The following is a 26,631-nucleotide window of genomic DNA, read 5'->3' as shown; positions in this document are numbered from 1 at the left end:
GCAGTGTGAACTCTGATTCACCGTCTATTCGTAAGAATGCCAAAGCTTAACAAATATGGTTACAGATTTATGAAAAGAAGATGAAGGGCTTAAAGTCTTATTTGAATTGTTTCTGTCTTTATGATTTTTTATTTTTTTTGTCAAGGCTTTTGCTGGGATTAATATTTAAGATTTGCTTATTTTCTCTTTTTTTTGGGGGTGGGGGGTAATCTATTCCGGTCTGGTAGCGTTATACCAATCGTAGTTCTTGCTCCCATTTTTTAAGTGTCAGAGGAGTCGATTCTTTTTTAAATAGTCTTCTCAATTCTTTTTTTTGAAATTCTTTATTTTTTAAATTTTTCGTTTATGCCGGGGTTAGGGTACAGAAGAAAACTTGGGAGTGGGGTAAGTGTTACAGAGTTCGTAGACCTTAGTTATGCTGTTTGTAACATATAGAACATTTTAATAACATTTCTTCTCTAATTACAGTAGCTATCGTTTGCTTACATAATATTACTCTGTCCGTATCATTTGTTGCTGGTCTAGGTCTAAGGGTTGGGGAGGGGTACAGAATAGGAGTGGGAGGGGGGTGGGGTACCCTGTCTGGTTTTGATGCCAGAAAGTTTGAGTCTGGTCATCTTCAGTACATACAATAGCCATCTTAACGGTGTTGTGTTACGTCTTAAATGTTCTTGTTGGGTATGGAGATCAGGGTGTTAGGTGGGGTTATTGTGTGTTTTGCGTTGGCGTACGGTTTCAATTCACTTTGTCTTTCCATCGCTGGTGTCCTTTGTCTTGGGGGGGTGATTTGGCTTTGGTACAGTGGGTCAGTTGTGTGTGTTTTTAGGGTTGTACTGAGGATCGGGGGTGTGGAACTAATCGCGGTGGATGTTTCATGTAGGGTTCTGGTCCTAACAGTGGGGACTAAGTGTGGGGGCGTGGTGTGAGCTCCTTCCTTGCCGGTGTCCATTGAAATTGGGCCACTCTGTTTTGGGGCTGCTTGTAGCTTGTCTGGGCAGGAAGGGGGTGTCGGGGTTCTGTCCTTACGTTGTCTGTTGTGTGTTTCCGGGGGGGGGGGGGTTTATGCCATTTTCTTGTCGGTGGCGCGTGTCTCGTCTATTCATTGTCTTGTGGGGGAAGGTGCGGGGGAAGGTGCTGGGTAAGGAGGGGGGTGAGAGTGGGGTCGAGGGGGGAAGAAGAGAGGGAGAAAAGAGAGAGAAGAAAAAAAAAGTGGTTGGGGGGCAGGTTGGGATGCGGGGGGGTCTTTTTGGGTAGGGAGGGTTATGATCTATAGAGGTTATAGCATTATTGCGCTCTTGTCCCATATCTTGTCCCATATCTTGTGGAAAGAGTTAGTCGTGTCGTGGATCAGGGCAGATAGCCTGTCCATTTCTACGGCCTCTTCTATTTTTCGGTGTACTTCGGGTGTGGTTGCTTCCCCAGTGTCTGGCTATGGTTCTTCGTGTAGCTAGAGCCACCCGGGCTGTGAGTTTATTTTGGGCCCTAGTTAGGGATTCATGTGGTTTTGAGAGGAGCCAGATCCAGGGGTCTAGCAGGAGGTCGCTGTGTGGAGTCCCGTTTATTGTTTGGGTTATTTCCCTCCATAGTTGGGCGATTTGAGGGCATTCCCACCAGAGGTGGAGGTATGTGCCCTGTTCCCCACATCCTTTCCTGTTTCAGTCTCAGGGGGGTAATGTAACATCGGAACATGGTCTTGTAGGCCTGTTCCTTGTGTGTGACGCAGATAGTGAGTGAAGCTGTGGCTTCTCATATGTCCTTCCAGTCTGAGGGTGTCCTCCGGGTGTCCTGTATCTCTTTCCCAAGCCGCGGTGTATGAAAGGGCCTCATGGGAGGTGGAGTTGTGGAGAATGCTATAGATGATGGATATCTGTCTCTTTTGTATTGGGGTGTGCATGCACATCCTTTCAAAGGTCGTGGTTGGTGTGGTGGCTGCTTGGTGATTGGACGTCAGGGACAAGAAGCTCCTAAATTTGCAGGAATCAAAAATGGTCGAAAGTGGTGAGTGGCGTGGTGTTCGGGAGTTCTGGAAAGGGGAAAGTTGTGGCCCTTTGAAGAAGTGGTAAAATCTGACCAGGTCATTGTCTTCAAACCTTGCAAAGTTTTTGGGGGTTGTTCCCGGTTTGAATTGAGTATTGCGCAGTATTGGTGTCAGTGGGGATGGGGAGTTGATTATGTCGTGTTTACAGGTGATCCGGTCCCATAGTTGAATGGAGTGTGTTAGTGCTGAGGTTGTGGGGAGGGGGGGGTCTGTGGTCTGTCTTGTTTGGGTAACCATATGAGTAGGGAGGGGAAGTCCCATCCGAGTAGATCGCTCTCCAGGTCCACCCAGAGCTTGTGTCCTGCGGAGGCGTGTAGGTTCTGGATTTGTGCTAGCTGGGCCGCCTGGTGGTAGTCCCAAAAGTTGGGGAGGCCTAGTACCCCCATCTTATGCGGGACGTAAAGCGTTGCTCTCTTTATCCTTGCTTTTTTCCCTGCCCATATCAATTTGTCAATACGAGTCTGTAGTGATTTGAAGTCTGTTTTGGATATGGGTATGGGTAGGGCCTGAAAGAGGCAGCCCAACCAGGAGATGGAGAGGTGTTGCCAAGTGTCTAGGTCTTGGATCGCTTTATTTAGCAGTGGGAGGTAGTTAAGTTGATATGTTAAGTGCAGTTCCGCCGGTAAGCTTGTTCCTAGGTAATGTATGCATTGCGGTTCATATCTGAACGGGTATTCTGATTTGAGTGTTGCTAGCGTGTTGGTTGGGATGTGGATTGGTAGGGCTTCAGTCTTCTCAATTCTAAGCACTTAGTTACTACATTTTTAAAGTCCTACTGTTGGATTAGTTTGTTTAAAAGTTGGAGCTTTTTAGAAGTAACCTCTCTAATTACATATTTTGATATTATACCCTTCACTCTTAAATATTTAAATGTGTTAGGCTAACTTCTCTCTGTATAGTGTTCAAGGGTTTTATTTCCTTGTTTTCCCAGGAGATCACTTATATATTTTACTCCTTTTAATTCCCATAAAGACAGGTCTAGGTCTTCAGTTAAGCAGATAATGTAGCTAACATGGAGGCAAGATACAATCAAACAATGACAGAATATACAGGAGAGGAGATAGAGGACACTCCTGCCTTGTTCCGTTTGTAATTTGGAACCAGTCAGATTTAACACCTGACCCTACCACTATTCCTGATGGCATGGAATATAATGCCATTATAGCCTGGAAATATCTGCCATTAATCCCAAAAGCCTGCAAGGTCTCTCGTAGGAGATCCCAGCTAACTCTGTCAAACGCCTTTTCGGCATCTAATAACAGTGTCAGCTGGGATATCTGTCTTTTCTCTGCATCTTCGTATAAGCTCATTAGACTCCTTTATATGGTTTGAAGAGGCTCTCCCATTAATAAAACCTACCTGATCAGTATGAACCAGATCTTTTATATTATTTTTGATCCTATCGGCAATTATACCTGCATATAGCTTAGACTCTATATTCAATAGTGAAATAGGTCTGTAGTTTACTATGTCAGTACGGTCTTTTCCTGATTTTAAAATAGGGGTTATGTTCCCTTTTAACATCTCTTCTGGTAATTCACCTTTATCTACAATTTCATTGAATGTTTTCATCAAGTGGGGTGCTAACTAGGCATGTGCATGGGGAAAATTTTCGGTTCAGCATTCCGTAATTCGGGACTTTGGCAACTTCGCCATTTCGGGACTTCTCTTGCAGCCGCTTAGTAGATAACTCCCTAATTCCCACGGTATTAGGAAGCTATCTATTAAATGGCTGAAAGACCCTAATTGGTCTTTCAGGCAAATTAATACTAAGTAAAAATTACTTAATGGGGGCTGGGGGGGGGGCAATAGGTCCCCCCTTCAGGTTAGAAGCCCCCACTCGCGCGGCTCGGGAGGGGGGGACGTGGTTTTTGTTTGGGGGGGGGTTGTTTTTTACAGTAAGCAGCCACAGGCTGCTCACTGTTTACCAGACATGCCCCTACTCGCGGTATAGCAAAACAATTTAGGTCTTTCAGCCTTTTAGTAGATGGCTCCCTAATACCGTGGGAATTAGGGAGTTATCTACTTATTCATTCCTGTCATTCCATTGACTGGCTAAGTAACTTACATTTTATATGAATGATTGTTGTTACTTGATTGTTGTAAGTGTTGCAAATGCTTATAGTTGAATCCTGGCTATGTTTGTTACTTTTTATTTAAACTTGTAAACAATGTAACATTCTTCATTCTTCCACTGGGTAAGTATATTAGTACTTAGGCAATACTGTGCTTCGGAACTTCGGCACTTCGACACTTTGACACTTCGGCACTTTGACAACTTCGGCAATTCTGCAATTTCGGAACTTCGGCAATTCAGCTATTCGTACATTCGGAAGTACCCGAATGTCCGAATTACCCGAAATTCATCCGAATTCACATTCGGACCGAAACGAATTGCACATGTCTAGTGCTAACATGTTTTTAAATGTAAAAAATAAAAAAGTAATTATAGCCATCTAATCCAGGGGATTTGTAAAATTTCCGGCTATCTATTCTATGAATAATTTCATTCATAGAGAATGGTTTATTAATCTCTTCCAATGCCTCCTTAGATAGCTTTGGAAATATCTTGTTCTTAAAGTATTCTGAAAATTCTATTTGAGTAGCCCTTTAGGTTGTGAATATAGAATTTGATAGATATGCTGAATGAATGCTTTTCCTATTTTGTCTGGAGACAAACGCGTCTCTCTGTTATAAATACATTTTTTAATCCTTGTTTTGTTTCTTTTATTTTTAATCCTGTTCAAAAGCATTTTATCAGCCTTATTACCTTTATAATATCTTATCGTATTCATTATCTCCAAATTGTATTAGCTTTTTCTATCAATTGGAGATAGATTTAGTTTTTTTTCAATATATCGTTTTTCTTAACGGAGATATCTATAGAGGGACTCTGTGTGTATTCTTTTACCAAGTTAAATAACTATATATATATATATAGCTTGAATAGTTTTTTTTTCCAGATTTTTTCTTTAGTTGAGCTCCTAGTTTCATAAAGAGGCCTCGTGCTACACTCTTGTAAGCACACCATACTGTAAATAAAGAAGTATTTTCTATCTCATTCTCCAGGAAGTATAGCTCTGACATCTTGTTTATACAATCTCTGTTTTCTTGGTTCTCTAACAGGTATTTTTTCAATCTCCAATCTCTATTAAAACCAATCAAATTCTCTTTGAGATCTAAAATCACAGCATTGTGATCTGACCATGTCTTGAATCCTAGCCTTTTGAGTGTGGTTTAACTCTCCTGCCTCACCTAATATTAAATCAATTCTTGAGTAGGCACAGTATGTTTTTGAAAAGCATGTATAATCTTTCTCTTCTACGTGAAATACTCGCCATATATAATATATGGAGTTCTTACTTATGAATTCCTGAAAGTTCCGTGCCTTGTTCTATTACATTTCTATCTCTCCAGTGTGCAGTTAAAGTCCCCCATCCACAGCAGTTGTCCCGGTTTGACTTTTTCCAGTTTATTTAATATTATCAGAAATAATTTCAAAGGGTGTTTATTAGCATTGATTTAGGAGCATTGGTGTTTACTAATGTCATAACTTTTCCATTTATTTCACCCTCAAGGATTATATATCTTCCATCTTTGTCAGTTTCTTGGTATTTTATTTTTAGCTCTACTTCCTTATTTTCTGTTTTTTAAACCTTAGTAATACAGTAAAAGTCTAGTCTTGTGCCAAAAAAGGTCAAAACTGTAATCTTCACTGTGCCTTTACGCGTGTGTGTGTGTGTGTATATATATATATATATAGATGTAAAAAATAGATACAATTCGTATCTTGTAATACCTTTTTTATTGGACTAACAGAATTTTTTAGTGACAAGCTTTCGGGATAACCTCCCTTTCTCAAGTCTGAAGCATTTCTGAGCAAGACGACACATAGAATTCAAAGTTGAGTTGTGATATAGGGGTTAAAGCGACATATATATATATATATATATATATATATATATATATATATATATATATATATATATATATATATATATATATATATATATATATATATATATATATATATATATATGTGTGTGTGCCGATGATGATGGACTCCACAAGACCTCCAGCAAGTTGCATGTTGATGTCTCCATGGATCAGATGTGTTGTTCCAGCACATTGCACAGATGCTCACTTGGATTGAAATCTGGGGAATTTAGAGGCCAAGGCAACACTTTGTCATGTTTCTCAAAGCATTCCTGAAAAATGTTTGCTGTGTGGCAGGGTGCATTATCCTGTTGAAAGAGGCCACTGCTTCAGGGAACACCATTGCCATGAAGGGATGTACATGATCTGCAACAATCTCTAGATTGGTGATGCTTATGAAAGTAACATGCACGTGAATGCCAGGACCGACAATTTTCCAGCAGAACATTATTAGACCATAATAACAGTGCCTCCGCCGGCCTGCCTTCTACCCATAGTGCATGCTTCTGCCCTCTCTTCCTCCGGTAAACGACGCACACGCACCCAGCCATGCACCTGAGCTAAAAGAAAACATGATTCATCAGACCAGGCAACCTTCTTTCATTGGTCCATGGTCCAGTTCTGACGCTCACATGCCCATTGAAGGCGCTCTCGACGGTGGACTGGAGTAAATATGGGCACTCTGACTGGTCTGCGACTACACAGTCCCATACGCGACAAACTGCGAGGCACTGTGTGTTCTGACACCTATCTATCACGGCCAGCATTCGTTTTTTCTGCAATTTACACTACAGTAACTCTTTTGTATGATCGAACTAGATGCGAGACTTCACTTGCTATGTGCATCGATGAGCCTTAGGCACCCATGACTCTGACACCAGTTCACCTGTTATCCTTCCTTGCACCACTTTTGATAGGTACTAACCACTGCATACTGGGAACACCACATGTTTTGGAGATGTTCTGACCCAGTCGTCTAGCTTACAGTATTTGGCCCTTGTCAAGTCACTCAAATCTTTTCACTTGTCCATTTTTTTCCTGCTTCCAACACATGAAATTCAAAAACTGTCTGTTCACTTGTTGCCTAATATATCCCATGCCTTGACAGGTGCCATTATAATGGTATAATCAATGTTATTCATTTCACCTGTCAGTGGCTTTAACCCCTTAAGGACACATGACACGTGTGACATGTTATGATTCCCTTTCATTCCAGAAGTTTGGTCCTTAAGTGGTTAAAGGGACACTATAGTAACCAGAACAACTACAGCTTATTGCATTTATTCTGGTGAGTAAAATCATTCCCTTCATGCTTTTTGCTGTAAACACTGTCTTTTCAGGGAAAATGTAGTGTTTACATTACAACCTAGTGATAACTCCACTGGCCACTCTTTAGATGTCTTCTAGCGGTGCTTCATGGGGCTGTGCTGCACACTGGGCAGTACTGCCATTCAGTGTCCCCACCCTTTGCATGCAGACACTGAACTTTCGTCATAGAGATGCATTGATTCAATGCATCTCTATGAGAAGATGCTGACTGGCCAGAGCTGTGTTTGACTTGTGCTGGTTCTGCCCCATGATCTGCCTCCTTGACAGTCTCAGCCAATCCTATGAGGAAGCATTGTGATTGGCTCACAGAATCACTTCTGGTGATGTCCGCAGGCAGGTCAGGGGCAGAGACAGCAGCTGCAGACTTTAATACAAGTAAGATTTTTTTTTTAGTGAGGCAAGGAGGGGCCGGGGGGGCTTGATGGTGGTTTTAACACATGGGCCAGGAATACATGTTTGTGTTCCTGACCATTTAGTGTTCCTTTAATGTTGTAACTGATCAGTGTAAATGAAGCAAATAGTGCGACTAATAAAGAGGAAAGTTATAACGGTGAAACTGAAATTTAAAAAACGAAATAATGAAAACCAAAGTATTCAATACACCAAAGCCATGGCTTCTATACATTAATAAGTATTATGTTAGTCAAGAGAATACTATAGCGTTAGGAATACAAACATGTATGCCTAACATAGTTTTAATCTATATATAATACTGTCCCCCACCCTACCCCGTTATGGTGTGAGGGTTGGAAGGGTGAATTTTACTTCCCATTCAGCCCTCACTGCACCAGTCTCTGTGGAGAAACTCCACCTCTTTGGCTGAGCTCCTCAGTGTAGGTGATCTCATCCAGTCCTGTGCTTTACAGTAGGAAGGCATTTGGAGGTTAATGCGCATGCACAGCAAAACACCATACTGTGCCAATCTTTAAAAACATTTGATTGAAATAGCAGAATGTTGCTGGTAATATGAAATATGTAATGGGGCCTACAGTATGTGGGTCAGTGTGTGTTAGTTGTTCTGTATGTGAGTATTGAGTGTGTGGGTATGTGTATCACTGTGTGGGTCCGTGTGGTGATTGTGTCAGAATGAGTGTGTATGTAGTTAGTGAGGTTTTGGTTTGTAGAGAATAAAAGTCTGAATCAAATTATTTTAAAAAGACAGTCCACACACATGCACAATACATACAGGTAGGGATCGAATTATATTGATTTTTTAGAGCCGATACTGATACCGACAATCTGTGTACTTTCAGGCCGATAGCCGATAATTTACCGATATTTTGTACATTTACCATTTGGAAAAACAAACAATTTCTAAAGGTAAATGCACAAAATATACATGCCATATGTACTGGATTCAATGTGTTTAGACAGGGGAGTTGTGTGTGTTTGTGTAGTGTGTGTGTGTGTGTGTAGTGGATGCAGTGTGTATTTGTGTAGTGTGTGTATATAATGAATGCAGAGTGTGTGTGTGTTTGTGTAGTGTGTGTCTATATAGTGAATTTAGTGTATATGTAGTATGCGTAAAGTGAATGCAGTGTGTGTATAGTGAATGCTGTGTGTGTGTAGTGTGCGTAAAGTGAATGCAGTGTGTATAGTGAATGCAGTGCTAGTAGTGTGTGTGTATAGTGAATGCAATGTGTGTGTGTAGTGTGTAAATAATGAATGCAGTGTGTGTATATAATGAATGCAGAGTGTGTTTGTGTAGTGCGTGTGTTTTTGTAGTGTGTGTGTGTGTAATTTGTGTAGTGTGTGTATATGAATGCAATGTGTGTTTTTTGTGTAGTGTGCGTAAAGTGAATGTAGTGTATGTGCAGTGTGTGTATAGTGAAGGCAGTGCTTGTAGTACGTGTATATAATGAATGCAGAGTGTGTGTTTGTGTAGTGTGTTTATAGTGAATGTAGTGTGTGTAAATAATGAATGCAGTGTGTGTATATAATGAATGCAGAGTGTGTTTGTGTAGTGCGTGTGCGTGTGTTTTTGTAGTGTGTGTGCATATAATGCATAATGTGTGTGTTTGTGTAATTTGTGTAGTGTGTGTATATGAATGCAGAGTGTGTGTTTGTGTAGTGTATGTGTAGTGTGTGTATAGTGAATGTAGTGTATGTGCAGTGTGTGTATAGTGAACGCAGTGCTTGTAGTGTGTGTATATAATGAATGCAGAGTGTGTGTTTGTGTAGTGTGTGTATATAATGAATGCAGAATGCACAAATTTAATTTGTGAAAATGAGTTTAGCAAAAATCCCTGTCAATGTCCAGGGCTCTAAGTAAAGGCCCCAATTGTTGTAACATATTATTTTGTTTATTTTGTGTGAGGGCAAGTAGATTGGGTTAAAACTCCCCCGCCCCCTGGAAAAGTAAATTTAAAAATAAATAAATAAAATTCCATATCCCTGGAGTATTGTAGCTGCTGTATTATTGGAATTAGTAAGCATCAATTTACACATATTGTGCATTTTTATTCCTAGTATATCAGAGGAAGCTAAATTTATTTGCAAACTTTCTCTGTGCTGAGCTTGTACAGCTTGTTTTTCTTATCCGACACTGAGCTGCACATACATGGTTGGGTGGTTGAATGCCCTTAGGGTCTCTCTCCAACCATCCAAATTTTTTTTATGTAAAATATTGAAAAAGGAAAATAAAAGTGCCAGCAGTAATATTTTGGGTTTTGCTAATTATTTGTCTGTTTCCTTGTTTATTAAGCACCACTTGCAGGATGGACCCTCCGCAATCTGTTTTGGTCGTTCTCCAAATTCTCCGACTATGTCCAGCAATCAGCTGTCAACATTTGTACACAATAAGCTAGTTGCTTGCAATGAATAAGCACTGAGTTCATTTATGCAGCTAAATGAGTTGGAAAAGCAATTGCCTTTTGCCCTAGACGTCACAGCATCACCCCTGCTGTGCCTAATTGCCTTAAAAGTGAAATGCTAGTCTGATTTATTTTTTTATTTATTTCGTAAAACTGGTTTTAGTAGAAATTGGTACAAAATGACAGTTCGTGACTAAGCATTTATTTAAAATACACAGTCAGAAAAGCATTCATGTAGATAGATAAGAGGATCTTGGCGTTCTTGTCCCTGCATGTCAAGTACTGCTGATGTAAACCATTTATTTTAACTCAAAACTCAGTGCACACATTGCAGTTGGGTTACAGATGAACAGATTTGGTGTGCTAATTATGGATTCTGCATTTTGTGTGGCAGGGTTTTATAGTACTGTCCAGCAGTATATAGGGTTCATATGCTTTTACTGTGATTCGCTGAGCCAGTTGTGATGGGTTCCGTTGGGATTTCATTAGAATTAGATCACTGAGGGTATTCTCCTAAAGCTAGACTGCACTTTCAAACTATTACCAAAGAATGCATAAGCATTAAAGAATCACTATAGTGTCAGGAAAAAGCGGTTTTCCTGACACTATAGTGCCCTGAGGGTGCCCCCACCCTCAGGGTCCCCCTCCCGTGGCGCTGAAGGGGTTAAAACCCCTTCAGACACTTGCCTTAATCCAGCGCCGGGCTCCCTCGGCGCTGGTGACCTCTCCTCCCCCTCCGGCATCAGCGGAGCCGAATGCGCATGTACGGCAAGTGTCGCACGCGCATTCAAAGTGTCCATGGGAAAGCATTTCGCAATGCTTTCCTATGGACGCTCTGTGTGGTGGAGGCGAAATGCGCCTATAGCGTTGGAAGACAGCCACTAGAGGCTGGATTGACCCCAAATGTAAACATAGCAGTTTCTCTGAAACTGCTATGTTTCCATCTGAAGGGTTAAAACCTGAGGGACCTGGCACCCAGACCACTTCATTGAGCTGAAGTGGTCTGGGTGACTATAGTGTCCTTTTAAGCAAATAAATTACTAGACTGAAGCTTTTTCAGTTTCAAGAAACTATCTAACTTTAAAAATAAATATCCATTACTTCCCTGTATGTGTCCCTTTACCTTGTTTAGATTATTTGAAAAAAAAAATTAAGTGTACCTCTAATACGGCACATGGACACACGCTGCTCTGCAGCCACTCCTCCCACTATGAGTCTATCATGTGTAGCGATCTCTGGTTCAATCCATCTCATAAAAAAATCATTGCAAACCTATGGCGCATGCTCAGAAAATGCTGTGCTCTGCCAATCCAGTACTTCTCTCTAACGAACATTAGCCGTGTTCGTTGTCTTGTGCTGCTTCTCTTTCTGGCTCCCCATTTAGGTGTGTTCTAGGATAAATGTAAACAGATTTGGCAGTGCTTTACATTGCATTAGGCTTTCTTTATTGCAAGTTCTGTTTAATTAAGATTTTCTTTTCCCCTGCTATGTTAATAGCTCGCTAGACCCTGCAAGAGCCTCCTGTATGTGATTAAAGTTCAATTTAGAGATTGAGATACAATTATTTAAGGTAAATTATATCTGTTTGAAAGTAAAACCAGGTTTTTTTTCATGCAGGCTCTGTCAATCATAGCCAGGGGAGGTGTGGCTAGGGCTGCATAAACAGAAACAAAGTTATTTAACTCATAAATGACAGTGAATTGATCAGTGAAATTGCAGGGGAATGATCTATACACTAAAACTGCTTTATTTAGCTAAAGTAATTTAGGTGACTATAGTGTTCCTTTAATTTAACGAATTAACCGGTATATTACAGAAGTAGTGTGAATCTAAGCAAGTATCCAAAAACTACCGTATATACTCGAGTATAAGCCGAGTTTTTCAGCCCATTTTTTGGGCTGAAAAACCCCAACTCGGCTTATACTCGAGTCAGAGTCTGTATTATGGCAATTTGCATTGCCATAATACAGACTGGGGGGAGAGGGGGGCTGGCAGAGCTGTACTTACCTTTCCTGCAGCTCCTGTCAGCTCTCTCCTCCTCCGCGCCGTCCGTTCAGCACCTCGGTCAGCTCCCAGTGTAAGTCTCGCTAGAGTGATGGGGGGGGATAAGGAACACTATGGGAGGGAGAAGGGGGATAAGGACCACTATGAGAGGGAGGGGGTGGGATAAGGACCACTATGGGAGGGGAGGGGGAAGTAAGGACCACTAGGGGAGGGGAGGGTAAGGACCACTAGGGGAGGGGTGAGTCAGGACCACTGGGGGGGGGGGAGTGAAGGAACACGGGGGTGGGGAGGTAAGGACCACTGAGGGAGGAGGAGGGGAAGTCAGGACATATGGGGGGGGGGGAGGGGGCGGCAAAAAATGTTTTGCCTACGGCGGCAAATATCCTTGCACCGGCCATTCACACACTGCATTCATGCACACACACACTGCATTCATGCACACACACACTGCACTCATACACACACTGCACTCATACACACACGCTGCACTCATACACACACACATACGCACACACTGCATTCATTATACACACACTGTAAATAAATATTCAATTAATATATTTTTTTTAGGATCTAATTTTATTTAGAAATTTACCAGTAGCTGCTGCATTTCCCACCCTAGTCTTATACTCGAGTCAATAAGTTTTCCCAGTTTTTTGGGATAAAATTAGGGGCCTCTGCTTATATTCGGATCGGCTTATACTCGAGTATATACGGTACATCTGCCAGTTTTTGCCATCTTGCATCGATGGCTGGAGTGGATATAAGAGTTGGCGTTCTAGAGAAATTAATTTGCTACAACATCATTGCCTCTGACATATTGTGTTTATAGAAGAAAAAAAAAAAAACATGGCACATCTTTTTACTTACTGCCTCTTTAGCAAAAAAAAAAAAAGTTAAAGTGAATGAGTTACATACAGACGGGGCACAGATTGTCTGTAATTCCAGGCAGATTTATTGTGACATAAAGTGCAATGCTTCAACATCCTAAGAGCCTTTGTCAAGCTAAAATCCATTAGAGCGTGCAGTATAAATAGCCAAACATGTGATCATATAAACAAGTTCACATGTGTTCAGTGAAAGAGTTAAACACATACAAATGCGAGAGTCAACTTTAGAGAACAATAACCTTTAATGCTTTGTTCTCGTAATAAATGACTTGCTTGAAGCAACTTGTGATTATGATTAAGTTTCAGTTGAGCAGGAGAAATTGAAGTGCATTTTCTTCTAAGTAGCACAAATAGTTTTTATCTCGGAGATGCTCATTCATAATCCAGAGGGCATCTTAAAAATATACCAAAGCCTTCAGAAATATTATTGTGTATTTGTTTTTACCTTATTTGTTTGTTTGTGTTCTTTCAAAGTCTTGATGCGATTATAATATTGGCGATTATGTATAAAAAGTGCGGTGTTTACTTTTTAGGCTGTTTTGTTATTTGTTGGAGCTTTTCCGCTTTCCAAATTATTATTCCCTTATTTCGGCCAAAATATTCCTAGTTGTGCCACATGTCATTTAAGGAGAGCAAAAAACAAGTTACGATAGAGAACTGAGAACGGATAACAGCTCAATTATCCGGCCCCTCGGTGGAACCCCACTCAGTTATCAAGCTGGTTTTAGTTCATCTTGTGCCATTTTCATATCAGACTGATCCCACCCAAAAGGGCCGGACAGATCCAAAATGCAGACTGGCTCTTTCTGCGCGAGAGATTCAGCAACCCCATACGATTGTTTCAATCTTGTTAGTGAGGTATAGCCAATATCTCTCTAGGCACCGTGAACAGGGGGGCCACGTCTGGATTACCCTTTAAACTTAAGGAGAGTAAAAAACAAGTATGCAAGATCTTGCTGGATCTGGATTTCGGATCTGGACTGCCCTTACAGGTGGGACCAGTCGGATATGATTCAGATATGTTCTCTGTAATGGCACAAGTGAGCAAAAACTATGTTGAGACCTGAGCAGGGATTTACCGAGGGGCAAGCTATTTAGTCTCTGTAAGCCGTTGTCCGTCCTCAGAGCTCTCATTCTTTATTTTTGCTTTAACACATCATTTAATTTTCTCGTTACAGAAGTTCACATCTGCGTGAGTGCTATAGAAAGATAAGCGATATTACTGCAGATGCTGTTATTTTACATCTGAGTATCTTTTCATTAGTTTCAATTTTTTTCATTTTTTTTTTTTTTTTTTTATAAATGTATTCACACAATACACTATTTAATGCATTAAAGAGATACTGAATCAAGGTTCCTTTAGTAGATCCCAGAGAAATGATAATTTTGTAATGGGTACAGTCTTTATTCAGTGCAACCTGCAGCAAGTGATTCTGGTTTATGTAATTGACAGTAGACAACTAAACTATGTTGACGGGGCAACTCCTGAGACAGACACTTAGTCCTGCAGCAGTGAGTAAATGTGTACTCAAATAACCATTCAATAGTCACGGTTTAGTGTCACCAGGCCGAGCCATTAAACTTGTGACATGTGGACACCTCAGATAAGTGCTCCTGCTATGACTCTACAAGAATAAGTATATTTGAGGGTAAAGTAAAGACTTTTGCATTTTTCCTTGCTTTCCGCTGCTGAACGGGTGGTAATAACTTCCAAAAAGACAAAAAATATTCTGGGTTTTGACTGGTTAGTGTTTGGAGGGTTTACAATTGAATCTGAGTGAATTTGATACTGAAGAGTTATCCTGAAAAGGAGAGGTGTGATTAATGTCTGATGTTTGTTTAAACGGTTTTCACTAAATTAAGAATTGTTAGGAATTCAAAGGGAATTTAAAATTTAAGGCCAATGTAGCTGAACTGGAGTTATAGATGACTTGGAGAATTTTTCAAGTTTAACTAATTTGGAATTCACTGTGAATTCCCAACAAATCTCACTTTGGTAAATAAATAACTCTGTCGGTAATGAATTAATTCACTGGCAGTTTAGTGATAAGAGACCTCAGCTTGTCTGTCAAAACATTTTGTTGTGGTTTAATGTTTTTGCATTTTGTCAGTTTGCTTTGTATTGTGTTCTTTCATCGATGTATTGAATGTTTATAAGTACTTTAACCCAAAATCCACTTCTGTTTTGTCCAGCTATGCTCCATGGTGTCCTGCGTGCCAACAAATCCATGCAGACTGGGAGAATTTGGGAGAAAAAAGCAGCACGCTTGATATTAATGTTGGGAAAGTTGATGTCACACAAGAACCAGGTATACTACAGTGATGGGTATATTTGTATATAATATATATATATATAATAATTTTTTTTTTTTAAAGGAATCTTTCTTGCTCTCCCATGTACCTATATTCATAAAGAAACATGAACGAAACTCCCTGACAAGGTTGAATTATGCATTGGATGTGGTTTAAAATATATTCCACATCCAAGGTATTCTTCAAGCTTGTCAGTATGACACAGTGGATGCACAGCAATTGCCACTCTCCATCAATCCAGTGCTTCACTATGATTCCATCATGGAATCTATTTGACACCTGGAATCAGCGTGCAAAGAGACTCAATAATTGAATTTATGTCTGTCCGGAACTGCAAGTAGCAGACTCCCTGACAGACATCAGTAGATGTGGGAATACCAAAATGTTAAGAGAGACATTTCTTAGAAACTGCCATTTTTACAACAGTAAGGCTACAGGGGCAGCATCTCTGCCCCCAAATCACTTATTTTAGATGAAGTGATTGTGGTGCCTAGTGTCCCTTTAAACACAGCGTTCTTAGTAACTCCATTATCTCATCAATAAATGGTAAACATGATTAGTTTAATGAAGGCTGCAGTAAATGAGGACTCAACTTTGCCATTCAGTGATTACATTTTTTTGTCTCTATCACTTATGCCATATGCTTTTATTCCCAAACTCATATTCTGCTCATAGTATTGACTCTGTCAGAAGAACATGTACGTGGTTAGTTTTTAAATCCGTTTTTTGTGACATTTCTAGTCCTTTCCTCGCACAGTTACTCCATCCCAACCCAATACCTTAATTTCGCCCTTCCTCTTTTTTCTTTTTTAATTTCCTTTTCTTTTTCTTTAGTCCCCTCCTTGACTATTCTTTCCTTGTGTTCATAGTCTGTAGGTTTTCTATAAGTATTTGTGGTTTTGTTTCACTTACTCTGCTTATTTTCCTTGATGAAGATTTACATAGCAATTCTGTAATAACCAAGACATACACGCCCGTTCCCGTTTTTTTTTATAGTAGAATAACCATCAACAATGCAATCTGCTTTAGTAGTAGCCTTAGATGTAGGCAGCAATTAGTTCCACCAGTGGCCTGGTCGGGAAAAACCGCCTTCCCTATAGTCTTTCCCTAGAATGCATGGAAGTTCCACTAGCTGTTACCTTTCCATTAAAAGCACTTAAAGACATCTATTACAACAGACAAGCTATTCCATTTGAATCAGAACATTTAAAGCTGGGTGTAGTCCTCTAACAGGCAGACCTGTATAGTTTGCAGTTTCTTGTATATATTATTTATATTGTGAATATCAATCACTTTTTTTGGTGTTTTTTTGTTTTATGTTTTACCTATCTTTACCTTTTAACTTTGGGTAATATTAAACCAAGGAGCATAAGTGTGATACAACATATAATCCAGCTTGGATTATACCTTGGGGAATTTGGACTGATTCTACTTGTTGCCCACGCTATGAGTTCTGAGAACCTTTAAGAGCAGCAGACGTCTATAACAATCCTATATTTTTGCTTTTTTAAAGTTTCTATACATTGTGTATTTATGCTACAGCAATGCTTTAGAATATTTTCCCCTTTTTTTGTTTCTGAAAAATCTTTGAATAAGTTATGAAAAACATGTGGACTGGGAATTGAGTGCTCCCGGGAAGACTTTTAAAAGTGAATTGTAACTGATGTGTTGAGAAAAACTGTAGTGTGATTTGAAAAGGAAATTCAGACAGAAGATAAGATGTGGGGAACATCGTAAACAGTGTGTGAGAAATTTCAAAAAAGGTTAATAATCTTTGATGCTGACTTTCCATTTATTTTACCACACCATGATTTGCAAGAGTGGGGGAGGCCTCTAGAGTATAACATTGTTCTTTGATTGCAAAGTAACAGGGTTTTGATACATTTAGTCCTGGAAATGTATTCCAAGCAGTTTTGAAGACAACATACTTGTTCTCACTGTAACACTTACAAAAGTATTTGCCTTCAATTATAAGGACAGTGTGGGAAACCAAACCGCTGTCTCTCATTGTGGGGGTTATGTTGCTAATACTCTATGGGCTCTGTCTCCTGATTTTTGGCAAATCCTTTAGGAGTGGTTTGTCGAAATGTGTGACTTTCCAGCACCTGGATTCCACCTCTGTTCTCAGCTGCATAGATAATATGGACTTTACACTTCCAAATTTTCAATGTCTATTGGAAAAATGAGCAACGGACATAATTAGCTGAGAGTGCTATCCTGTCAAGAGGTGGCTGCGCTTCTCCATTCCTCTCGCCCCACCACTTGCCCGCTCGATCCTGTCCCATCTCACCTCATCAGATCTCTCTCCCCTTGTCTTGTGCCTACCCTAACACAAAGAGCGCAAATAAAAGTAAGGGCTGTGCCTGATAAAACTAGGTGAATAGTCCAGATGAAATAAGTGGATAAAAAGAGAAAGTCTTATCTAGAGACGTCTATTGGTGTCGTGTTGTATGGCAGTATTCGATCCAGAACAATCTGTCCTTGTTATGTTCTTCCTTATGGATCAGCTCATATGCAAGAGACAAAAGATATATAGGAAACCAAATAGTGTAGTATGTTTGATAGCAGAGGTGGTGAAAATATAAAAATCTTGAATGCAAACTCACATTTACAAGAGCTAAAACCCGCTCTGGTGTGAAAGGCGTGCAGCGGTTTAATCCCCGCTTATAGGATATGAGGTGGATTTCCTTCGTCTGTGATCTGTTTCCTCCGTCCGTGATATGATAAACACTCGGGTAGAAAGAAACAGCCACTAGTGTTCACTGTGTAAAACACTTTTGAATAAAATAATAAGGTAAAATGGGTACTCACAAGATAGGAGCAGATCTACTGCTCCTTGGTGATAGCGTTGGTGGTATGATCACCACCTAGGATTACTTGGAGTCCGGTGTGGTAAAAGGATGCCAGGTAAAAAGTAGATTAATGTGTATTAAAAGATAAATAGTACAATTAAAAGTAACCAAATATACTTTAATATTTAAAAATTCACAATATAATAACCATAAACGCGTTTCGCCAATACGGCGTTATCAATATGGGGAAAGAACCTGATACCTGGCAAAAGAATCAATAAATAGCAAACACAATCCTTTGAAATTGGCGCCAAAATGTAGGTAACCAATCACAAAAAGGGTTGGGATTGATATAATAAAAACATAATAAAAACTGAAAAAATACAATATATAAGAATAAAGGTACATAATAGCAGCTTAAATATATAAATGCATATTTAAAACGAACAAGATATGTGCATAAAAAAATAAGAAAATAAGAAAATGGAGCGCGGTCACGTGACCGGCATAGAGACAGGGATTGCTGGGGGATGTAGTCGGACGCCGGCGAGCACTGCGCAGCCGCCGCCGTCTCAGTAACAACGTGTGGAAGGCGTCAGCACGTTTGGGAGATACAGCTGACGCCTGAAAGAGGGGCGCGGTTTGTTGACGTCAGCACGCATAAAACATGTGGCTGGCGTCAAGGGGAGGGACGTGAACGGTAGTGACGACGGCTAGCACAAAGCTGCGGCCGTCGTCACTAAAGGGGCGTGGAATGTATGAGGCGGCTATATAGCCGTCGTCATAGAAATAATAAAATCAAGTCGGCTCACACAAAGCTGCGGCCGGCTGGAAAATATAATTATGAACATCATGCCTGATCTAGAAAACAGTGTGATCAGGCATGGTGGCATAAAAATCAATAACAAATAAGTAAAAACAACAGGAAAAACATAGAATAAAACTTGAATATAAATAAATGAGAAAAGAATGGGTAAAAGAACATAACCATGGAAGATAACAAATAACAGAGTTATAAGAAATTAAACAAATCAAAATCTACATTAAGACCATGTGGTACAAGGGTTTTAAGTTTGTAAACCCACTCCATTTGTTTTTTACCTATAATATTTTTAATATTTCTGCCCCTCCACGGAGCCACACATTTTTGTATTCCAATACATTTTAACATTTTAGGGTCTTTATTGTGTATAATAAAGTGTTTGGATACTGAGTGATTCTGGTATCCATTTTTAATGTTTCTGCAGTGTTCGCTTAGACGCGTTTTCAAGCACCTTGTGGTCATTCCAACATATTGGAGGCCACAGGGGCATTCAAGCAGAGATATAACTTTTTTTCGTGGAACAATTAATAAAGTCATTTATTTTGTAGACCTTGTTTGTCCTTTTTGATACAAATTCAGTTACTTTGTGAGGGACATCAGGGTCAGTGGTTCTACAAACTATGCACATTTTGCACTTACAAAAACCTTTAATTTGTGGAAAAAAGGATACAGAGGGGGTCTTTTTAGTTTCTCTGGTAAAATTCTGGTTAGTATTGACTTGAAATTTTGGGCTCCCCTAAATATAATATTTGGGCGCTCGGGTACAATTTTGTTTAATGTTTCGTCTTGTTTAAGAAGATGCCAGTGCTTTCTTATAATCTTTTTTACATTATTGCTTTTATTATTAAAATTGAAGATGATCGGTAAAGGCATCGCTATATCTGTGGTTTTAGGTTTATATTTTAGAAGTTAATTTCTATCTTTTTTTTTGGATATCCCTAATGGTATTTTCAAGTTCTATTTTAGAGTAGTTCTTCTCAACAAATTTTTCTTTTAAGAAATCGGCTTGTGTATTAAAATCTCTTATTTCTGAACAATTTCTCCTGAGTCTAAGTATTTGGCTTTTCGGAGCGCTATCTAACCAGGGTTGGTAGTGGCAACTACTTTTGTCTATAGCAGTGTTTACACAAACTTTTTTTAAAAAAACGTCTTTGTATGTAGTTTTCCATTTGTTACACACATCTTTAACTGCTCTCTCTCTTCTGGCACTGTTCTTGCTGACCTTAAACATGCCACTGTAGTACCTATCCTGAAAAAAAATCTCTTGACCCATGCTCCCCTCTAACTATCATCCAATATCTCTGCTCCCTTTCTCATCAAAGCTTTTGGAAAGACTTGTCTTTACCCGTGTGTCTCGCTTCCTCAATTCCAACTCTCTCCTTGACCCTCTTCAGTCTGGCTTCCATCCTCTTCACTCTACTGAGACTGCTCTTATCAAAGTTACTAATGACCTAATCGCAGCTAAATCCAAAGGTCACTACTCCATATTAATTCTCATTGACCTCTCTGCTGCCTTTGACACCGTTGCTCATGCTCTCCTCCTTCAAACTCTTCAATCGCTCGGTCTCTGTGACTCTGTCCTCTCTTGGTTTTCCTCCTGTCTCTCCCAACGCTCATTCAGTGTCTCCTTTTCCAAGGATACCTCCTCCCCTCGTCCTGTCTCGGTTGGAGTTCCCCAAGGCTCTGTCCTTGGTCCCTTTCTATTTTCTCTTTATACTGCCTCCCTTGGCAAACTTATTGCCTCTTTTGGATTCTGCTACCACCTGTACGCTGTTGACACACAGATATACCTCTCCTCTCCGGACCTCTCCCCTGCCGCCCTGCAACGTGTCACTGCTTGCCTTTCTTCCATCTCTGACAGGATGTCCTCGAGTTTCTGAAACTCAATCTCTCTAAAACTGAACTCCTTGTCTTTCCTCCTCCTAATACTGATCCTCCTCTTTCGCTCTCCCTTCAAGTCCGTGATATCCACATAAGTCCATCCTTGCAAGCACGCTGTCTTGGCGTCATACTTGACTCTGGTCTCACCTTTGAGCCTCACATCCAGTTTGTTGCCAAATCCCGTAGGTTCCAACTCAAAAACATAGCCCACATCCGCCCCTTTCTTACACAAGATGCTACCGAGGAGCTTGTCCATGCTCTAGTAATTTGCTGCATGGATTACTGTAACCCTCTCCTGATTTGGTCTCCCCAAAAGCCGTATTGCCCTGCTACAGTCTGTAATGAATGCTGCAGCTAGACTAATTTTCCTCTCTAGTCGGCCCTCTCACACCTCACCCCTCTGTCAGTCCTTACATTGGCTTCCTGTATCCTATAGGAGTCAATTCAAAGTGCTAACCCATACATTTAAAGCACTGAACAATTTTAGCCCCTCTTATTTCTCTTCACTGATCCATAGGTATGCCCCTCCTCATTCCCTCTGCTCTGTCCGTGACCACCTACTGACCGCTGCTCGCACCCGTACGGCCAACTCGCGCTTGCAGGACCTCTCGCAGACGGCTCCTTTCCTATGGACAAGCCTGCCCACTGCCATTAGACTCTCCCCTAGTCTTCAATCATTTAAGAAGGGCCTTAAAACCCATCTCTTTAGGAAAGCTTATTGCCTCCCAGAGTAAGCTCTACCTCACATACCTGTCTCTTGCTCTCTCCTATAGGGCAGTTCTTTACTCTCTCCTCCAGCTCTGATTCACTCCCACCCTATTTTATTGATATTTCCTGTCCTAACGTGTCTTATACCCTACCACCTATAAGCTTGTTTGAGCAGGGTCCTCTTCAACCTATTGTTCCTGTAAGTTTTTTTTGTAATTTTCCTATTTATAGTTACATCCCCCACTCTCATAATATTGTAAAGCGCTACGGAATCTGTTGGCGCTATATAGATGGCGATAATAATAATATGAAGGTGCAGTGGACATGGTATTCGGAATGTCCTGGCACCCTCCCACAGTATGTAGCCAAGCTGTCTTAGAATGGTATGACAACTTGCCTGGGTGCCTCCGGTTTCCTGAGCCGCAGCCCTGCATCCGGATTCACCTTACTGGGGAAACAAGGTAGCTCTATACAGAAAAGCAGGGCCCTGCATAGCAGGGTTCATTTGCTGAAAGAATCAACTGAGCTGTTCTATCCAATCAGTGGTCCTCAATCGAACCTGATTAGATCAGTGAAAAAATACAGCATCTCTTGAGAAAGGGGTCCAGTGTGAAGGACCGAGATGGGTTGTCAAACCGTTCTAAAATGGTTTGACAGTTTAGTCTGGGAGGGTGCCAGCACACTCATGGCACCATAACCACTACAGTTCCCGTGATTTAGCAATTGACATCACAACCTAGCTAGTTTCTGGCACAGCCCAAAGGACCTCATTGCATTGGAGGATGAAACACAGAGACATTGTGTTTCTCTTCGCTTGGCTACATACTGTGGGAGGGTGCTGACGGAAGCGAACAAGGCTGTATAAAATAAAGTTATTTTTTTTTTTAGAGAATGTTGGCATGCATTCTTATACCCACTAAATTAAACACACAGAGCATGCTGATCTAGGGAAAGTGAAATTGTTTGTATCAACAAAGCAGTTATTTTGTCTCGGTAAAGTCACCTTGGCAAGGTGTTCTCCTGAGCATATGTTTTATTTTAATCCTCAAAAGTATAAGGCTTAAACCACTAAAAGTGTTTTAGTGTTCTCTTGTTTATTTTCTGTTCAGTTCGTAGATTATATTTTTTCACAAAGCATAACAAAAAATTAAATATATTTGTTGGGAAAACACAAAAGGCTGCAGGGCTGTCTAACTTTGTGAATTTCTCTTTGTCTGTGTTTTAGAAAGAGAAAGATTTAGATTTGTATTGGAAGCACAAATATGATTGAGTATGATCATTCCCATAACACATACTTCAGTATTTCATATCTCTTATATTACATTATATTTAGGGCAAAAAATGGGGTTAGTAGAAGGGTTGGGGTACCTTTAATCTTGAGGATGCAACGGGATATAGATGGACAACAGCAATTGTCCTTAATTAAGCCTGTATCATTTTTTGATGTATCAGAAGGGGACCTGGGGAAACATCTACTCAACCTTTCAACCAATATATCCATTTTTAAGAAGGGGGGAAATTATTTACCGAATTAATGACTGCTGCTGGCTCCTAGGAATGTAACTTCCACTAATTCTGGACAGGCTATGACATGTGTGTCCTGGGAAGGGCAGAAATGGAGATGTGACATTGAGTACCAGCTGCTATAATGGGCAAGAAGAAAATGTTTTAGAGTGCAGGAGATAATTGGGAGGGACTCAGGATAATTAAGTTGTAGAATTCTGCAAAACATTTATTTTTATTTGCTACACGTTTTACTTTTAATTATTTCAGTTTATTATTTTTTTATTATTGAGTGCATGGCTTGAAAACACCTATTGTAGATATACTGGTGTGGTTGTATGCTTTCCACCCAGTAATTTTAGGCTAATCCTAGCCTTACTTGTTATAGGTATTTAGTTGGCATAGTGTGTAATTTTGTTGTTATTATTTATGTAATTGTGTGTGCTTTTTATCTTTTTACCCCTGCAAACCTATGTTTATTTTTTTTTTTTACAGGGCTGAGTGGGCGTTTTTTCGTCACAACGCTTCCAACTATTTTTCAGTAAGTTATGATTTTTTATTTTTTTTAATACATCTCTATCTATTTATTTGTTTAATGTGTTCTGTCACATTTTGAGTATTTCATAAAGTTCAAATATTCGTTAAAATATGTATACTGAATTATTTAGAAATTCATTGAAATTCCAACGCAACGAATATATCGTAAAGCAAACGTAACAAAAAAAGCTTCCAAGTTCCATTAATACTATAGTCAGCTTTGTATAGTGGTTTTGGTGTCTAGAGCCTGTCACTGCAGACTTGTCAGTGTAAACGCTGCCTTGTCTTAGAAAAAGCAGTGTTTATGATGCTGCCTAAGGCCACTTCTGGGTTTGGTCCTGCAAAGATTGCAGAGACTAAGTAAAATGCAAGTTATTTCATTTGGGAGGTTGCAGTCGAGTTGCTAGAATACTATAGCTTTAGTAATATGTCTTTATTATTCTTAATTCTATAGTGTTCCTTTAATTCCAAGCAGCCATCACTAGTGATAGCTATGGGAAGTGGCATTCTGTTGCAAATCCTGCGTCTTCATAACAACTTTTTTTGTAGACCTTCGTGTTGCAGACTCATGCATGCCAATGGAACACTGATGTGGGCTCCAGGCAGATGAAACACCAGGAGCTAAATACAGATTACTCTAGAAAAAATATGATTTATGAATATGATTATGATTGATTAAGATTTATGTAACTTCTCATCTCTGTAACTCCCAGTGCCAAGGATGGAGTGTTTCGGAGGTATCACGGCTCTCGTATCTTTGAGGAACTTCAGTCCTTCATCAAAGAGGAGAAATGGAAGCTGGTGGAACCCATTGGTTGTTGGAAGTCCCCATCCTCCATTTTGTAAGTTTTTCTTTGTTGACATGGGAATGGAATTTGTTGAGATTGGCCTTGCGTGGAGACATTTACCTAGGCAGGGCAAACCTACCTAATCACACCAACATGCTGGCTTCAATGCCAGTGCATTGGCATTAGATTGTCTTTATATTCCTTTTGCAACCCAGTAACGCATGCTGGGGGGATATAATTGTAACAGAATAGGACGACCACCTGTGGGGGGGCCCTCGTGTATTCCACTGTCACTCGATTAGATGAGAGAGGGGCCACATTTTTAGAGAGCTTTTAATTGGAATCTTTTTTTCTAGCCATTTTGCTAGCACAAAGTATGTATAAAATATAATGCTCTTACACGATGATACATGTTTGTTTGCATTACTAGCTTCATAAATAAAGAATTGGGGGGGGGGGGGGGGGGGAGTTCCGTTTACCGAGACAGGTACACATTAACCCCTTCACCACTGAGAACGTTTTGATTTCAAAATATTAGTATAACATGTATTTGAAGCAAGGGATGCATAGCTAGCATATAAACATATCCTAAAAAGCATAGGTTGCTTTGCAAACAAACGTAACAATTAAAATTATGTCCGTTTACACCAATTTTATTTTTCACTTATTCGTTCAGCCTTTATGAAGATATTTGGAATATGGACAGCTTTAGATAGTAAACAGTGTCCTTGATCTTGCAATGATGTGAAATGCCTTGCTTGAAAGTATTTGTAAGGATCCTGAAGGCATTACTAGCAGGGCAACTTAGTGAAATAAAGCAATCTTTTTAAATCTCTGGAATGCCAAAGTAATGATAACAGGTAAATGGTAGAGTCCATTCACTGCCCCCTCTTCCCTGACTGAAGGAACGTTATGACTCATAACCATATAAATAGAAGTCAGTGAGTGAGGCAATATGGGCTAAATTTCATTTTGCAAAACACATGAACATTAAACATGTTATACTTGATTCTGGTCGTGAAGTGGCCAATGCTCTATCAGTTAACATGGCTATCTTAAATAATATTTAAAGCTGTAAGGGGTTAAATACACTCTCCCAAAGCTTTCTCCATGGTATTTGTCATCTACACGTGGCTTGTGTTTGCTTGTGAAGTAGTTTAATTCATGTATTTTTCATGAATGAAACCTCTCACAACTTGTAAACTGCATCACATAAAATACCTTCTGGGCAGAATAAATTGGATATATGCAGCTATGATATTTAAAAACAAAAGAAAATAGGACAATGATTGACTGAGTAAACTAAGCCTGTTCTAAGTCTGAGCACTGGTTTTAACTCCTTAGCACTGACTCCAAATTGTGGTTCCAACTATTTTATTGTACCCCTTGTGGTTGTAACAGGCTCGTAGTGTTGATCAGGTTTTAGGAAGCTGCCAACAATAAATGATCTGTCTCAACACTCCCTTCCCCAGTACAATGGAGATCTTTTACATTGGGAAGAGTCAATTTACTCTTCCACGAAAATTGTTACAATGCAAGATGGCAGTGAGAGATTTCAAAATCTGTTTTGCAAACATCATCAAAAACAAACAAACAAACAAAAAAAGTGGTTGGGGAGCTTCCCCAGTTTAAGTTGTCATGATGGAGGCAGACCTATGGTACCTCATTCTGCAATGTTTTTTTTCTTTTTCCTTCTTGAAAAACGACAAAGATTTTAACATGCTAAATTATTTTGCCTAGCATGTTAATGAGCAAAAGTCCAAAATATACATTAAAGTTGTGTTGGTCCATCAAGTCTCCCTTTAAATTCTTTCCATGCAGCTCTAGCAGTTTATTCATTTGATATTTATGTTTATTGATTGCATATGTTGTGTACATATTTTTAATACCAGCCTCTACTATTCTAGGATGTCTGGGATGGCTGGTCTTTTTCAGCTCTCCGGATGGATCCGGGTAAGTGACGCTATGTTAATCTATTCTGGAGGGGAATATTGATTTTTTTGCATTGATCAGAAGCTATATTTAAATATGCATTGCTGTCGGTCAGCCATGTGTTCAATATATCTATTAATATGTGTCTTTAATTGTAAGGTTCTTTGTGGAATAAGTTTAACTGCTTATTCTTTACTGTAATAACTATAAATTACCATGTCATGATAAAAAAAATGCTATTAGGAAACATTGTTAATACATACTTTATATTACTTCCCCAGTACGTTGTCCATTGCTTTTACTCAGTTGATTGTAACACTAAATTAAAATTAACTGCTCTAAAA

General features: G+C 39.8%; 1 protein-coding gene across 1 annotated transcript in view; it reads left to right on the top strand.

Moving 5' to 3' along the window:
- TMX4 (thioredoxin related transmembrane protein 4) overlaps positions 1-26,631 on the top strand; it is a 54,711-nt gene that overhangs the window by 4,659 nt on the left and 23,421 nt on the right. Inside the window, exons 2-5 of the mRNA XM_063444004.1 lie at positions 15,204-15,319; positions 23,526-23,571; positions 24,281-24,409; positions 26,263-26,308. Coding sequence (XP_063300074.1) covers positions 15,204-15,319; positions 23,526-23,571; positions 24,281-24,409; positions 26,263-26,308 — 337 coding nt within the window. The remainder of the gene's footprint in view (positions 1-15,203; positions 15,320-23,525; positions 23,572-24,280; positions 24,410-26,262; positions 26,309-26,631) is intronic.

The sequence above is a fragment of the Pelobates fuscus genome, chromosome 2 (genome assembly GCF_036172605.1).
Source record: "Pelobates fuscus isolate aPelFus1 chromosome 2, aPelFus1.pri, whole genome shotgun sequence".
Lineage (NCBI taxonomy): Eukaryota > Metazoa > Chordata > Amphibia > Anura > Pelobatidae > Pelobates > Pelobates fuscus.
Note: the sequence above shows the minus strand (reverse complement) of the source record. Positions and strands in the feature narration are given on the sequence as shown.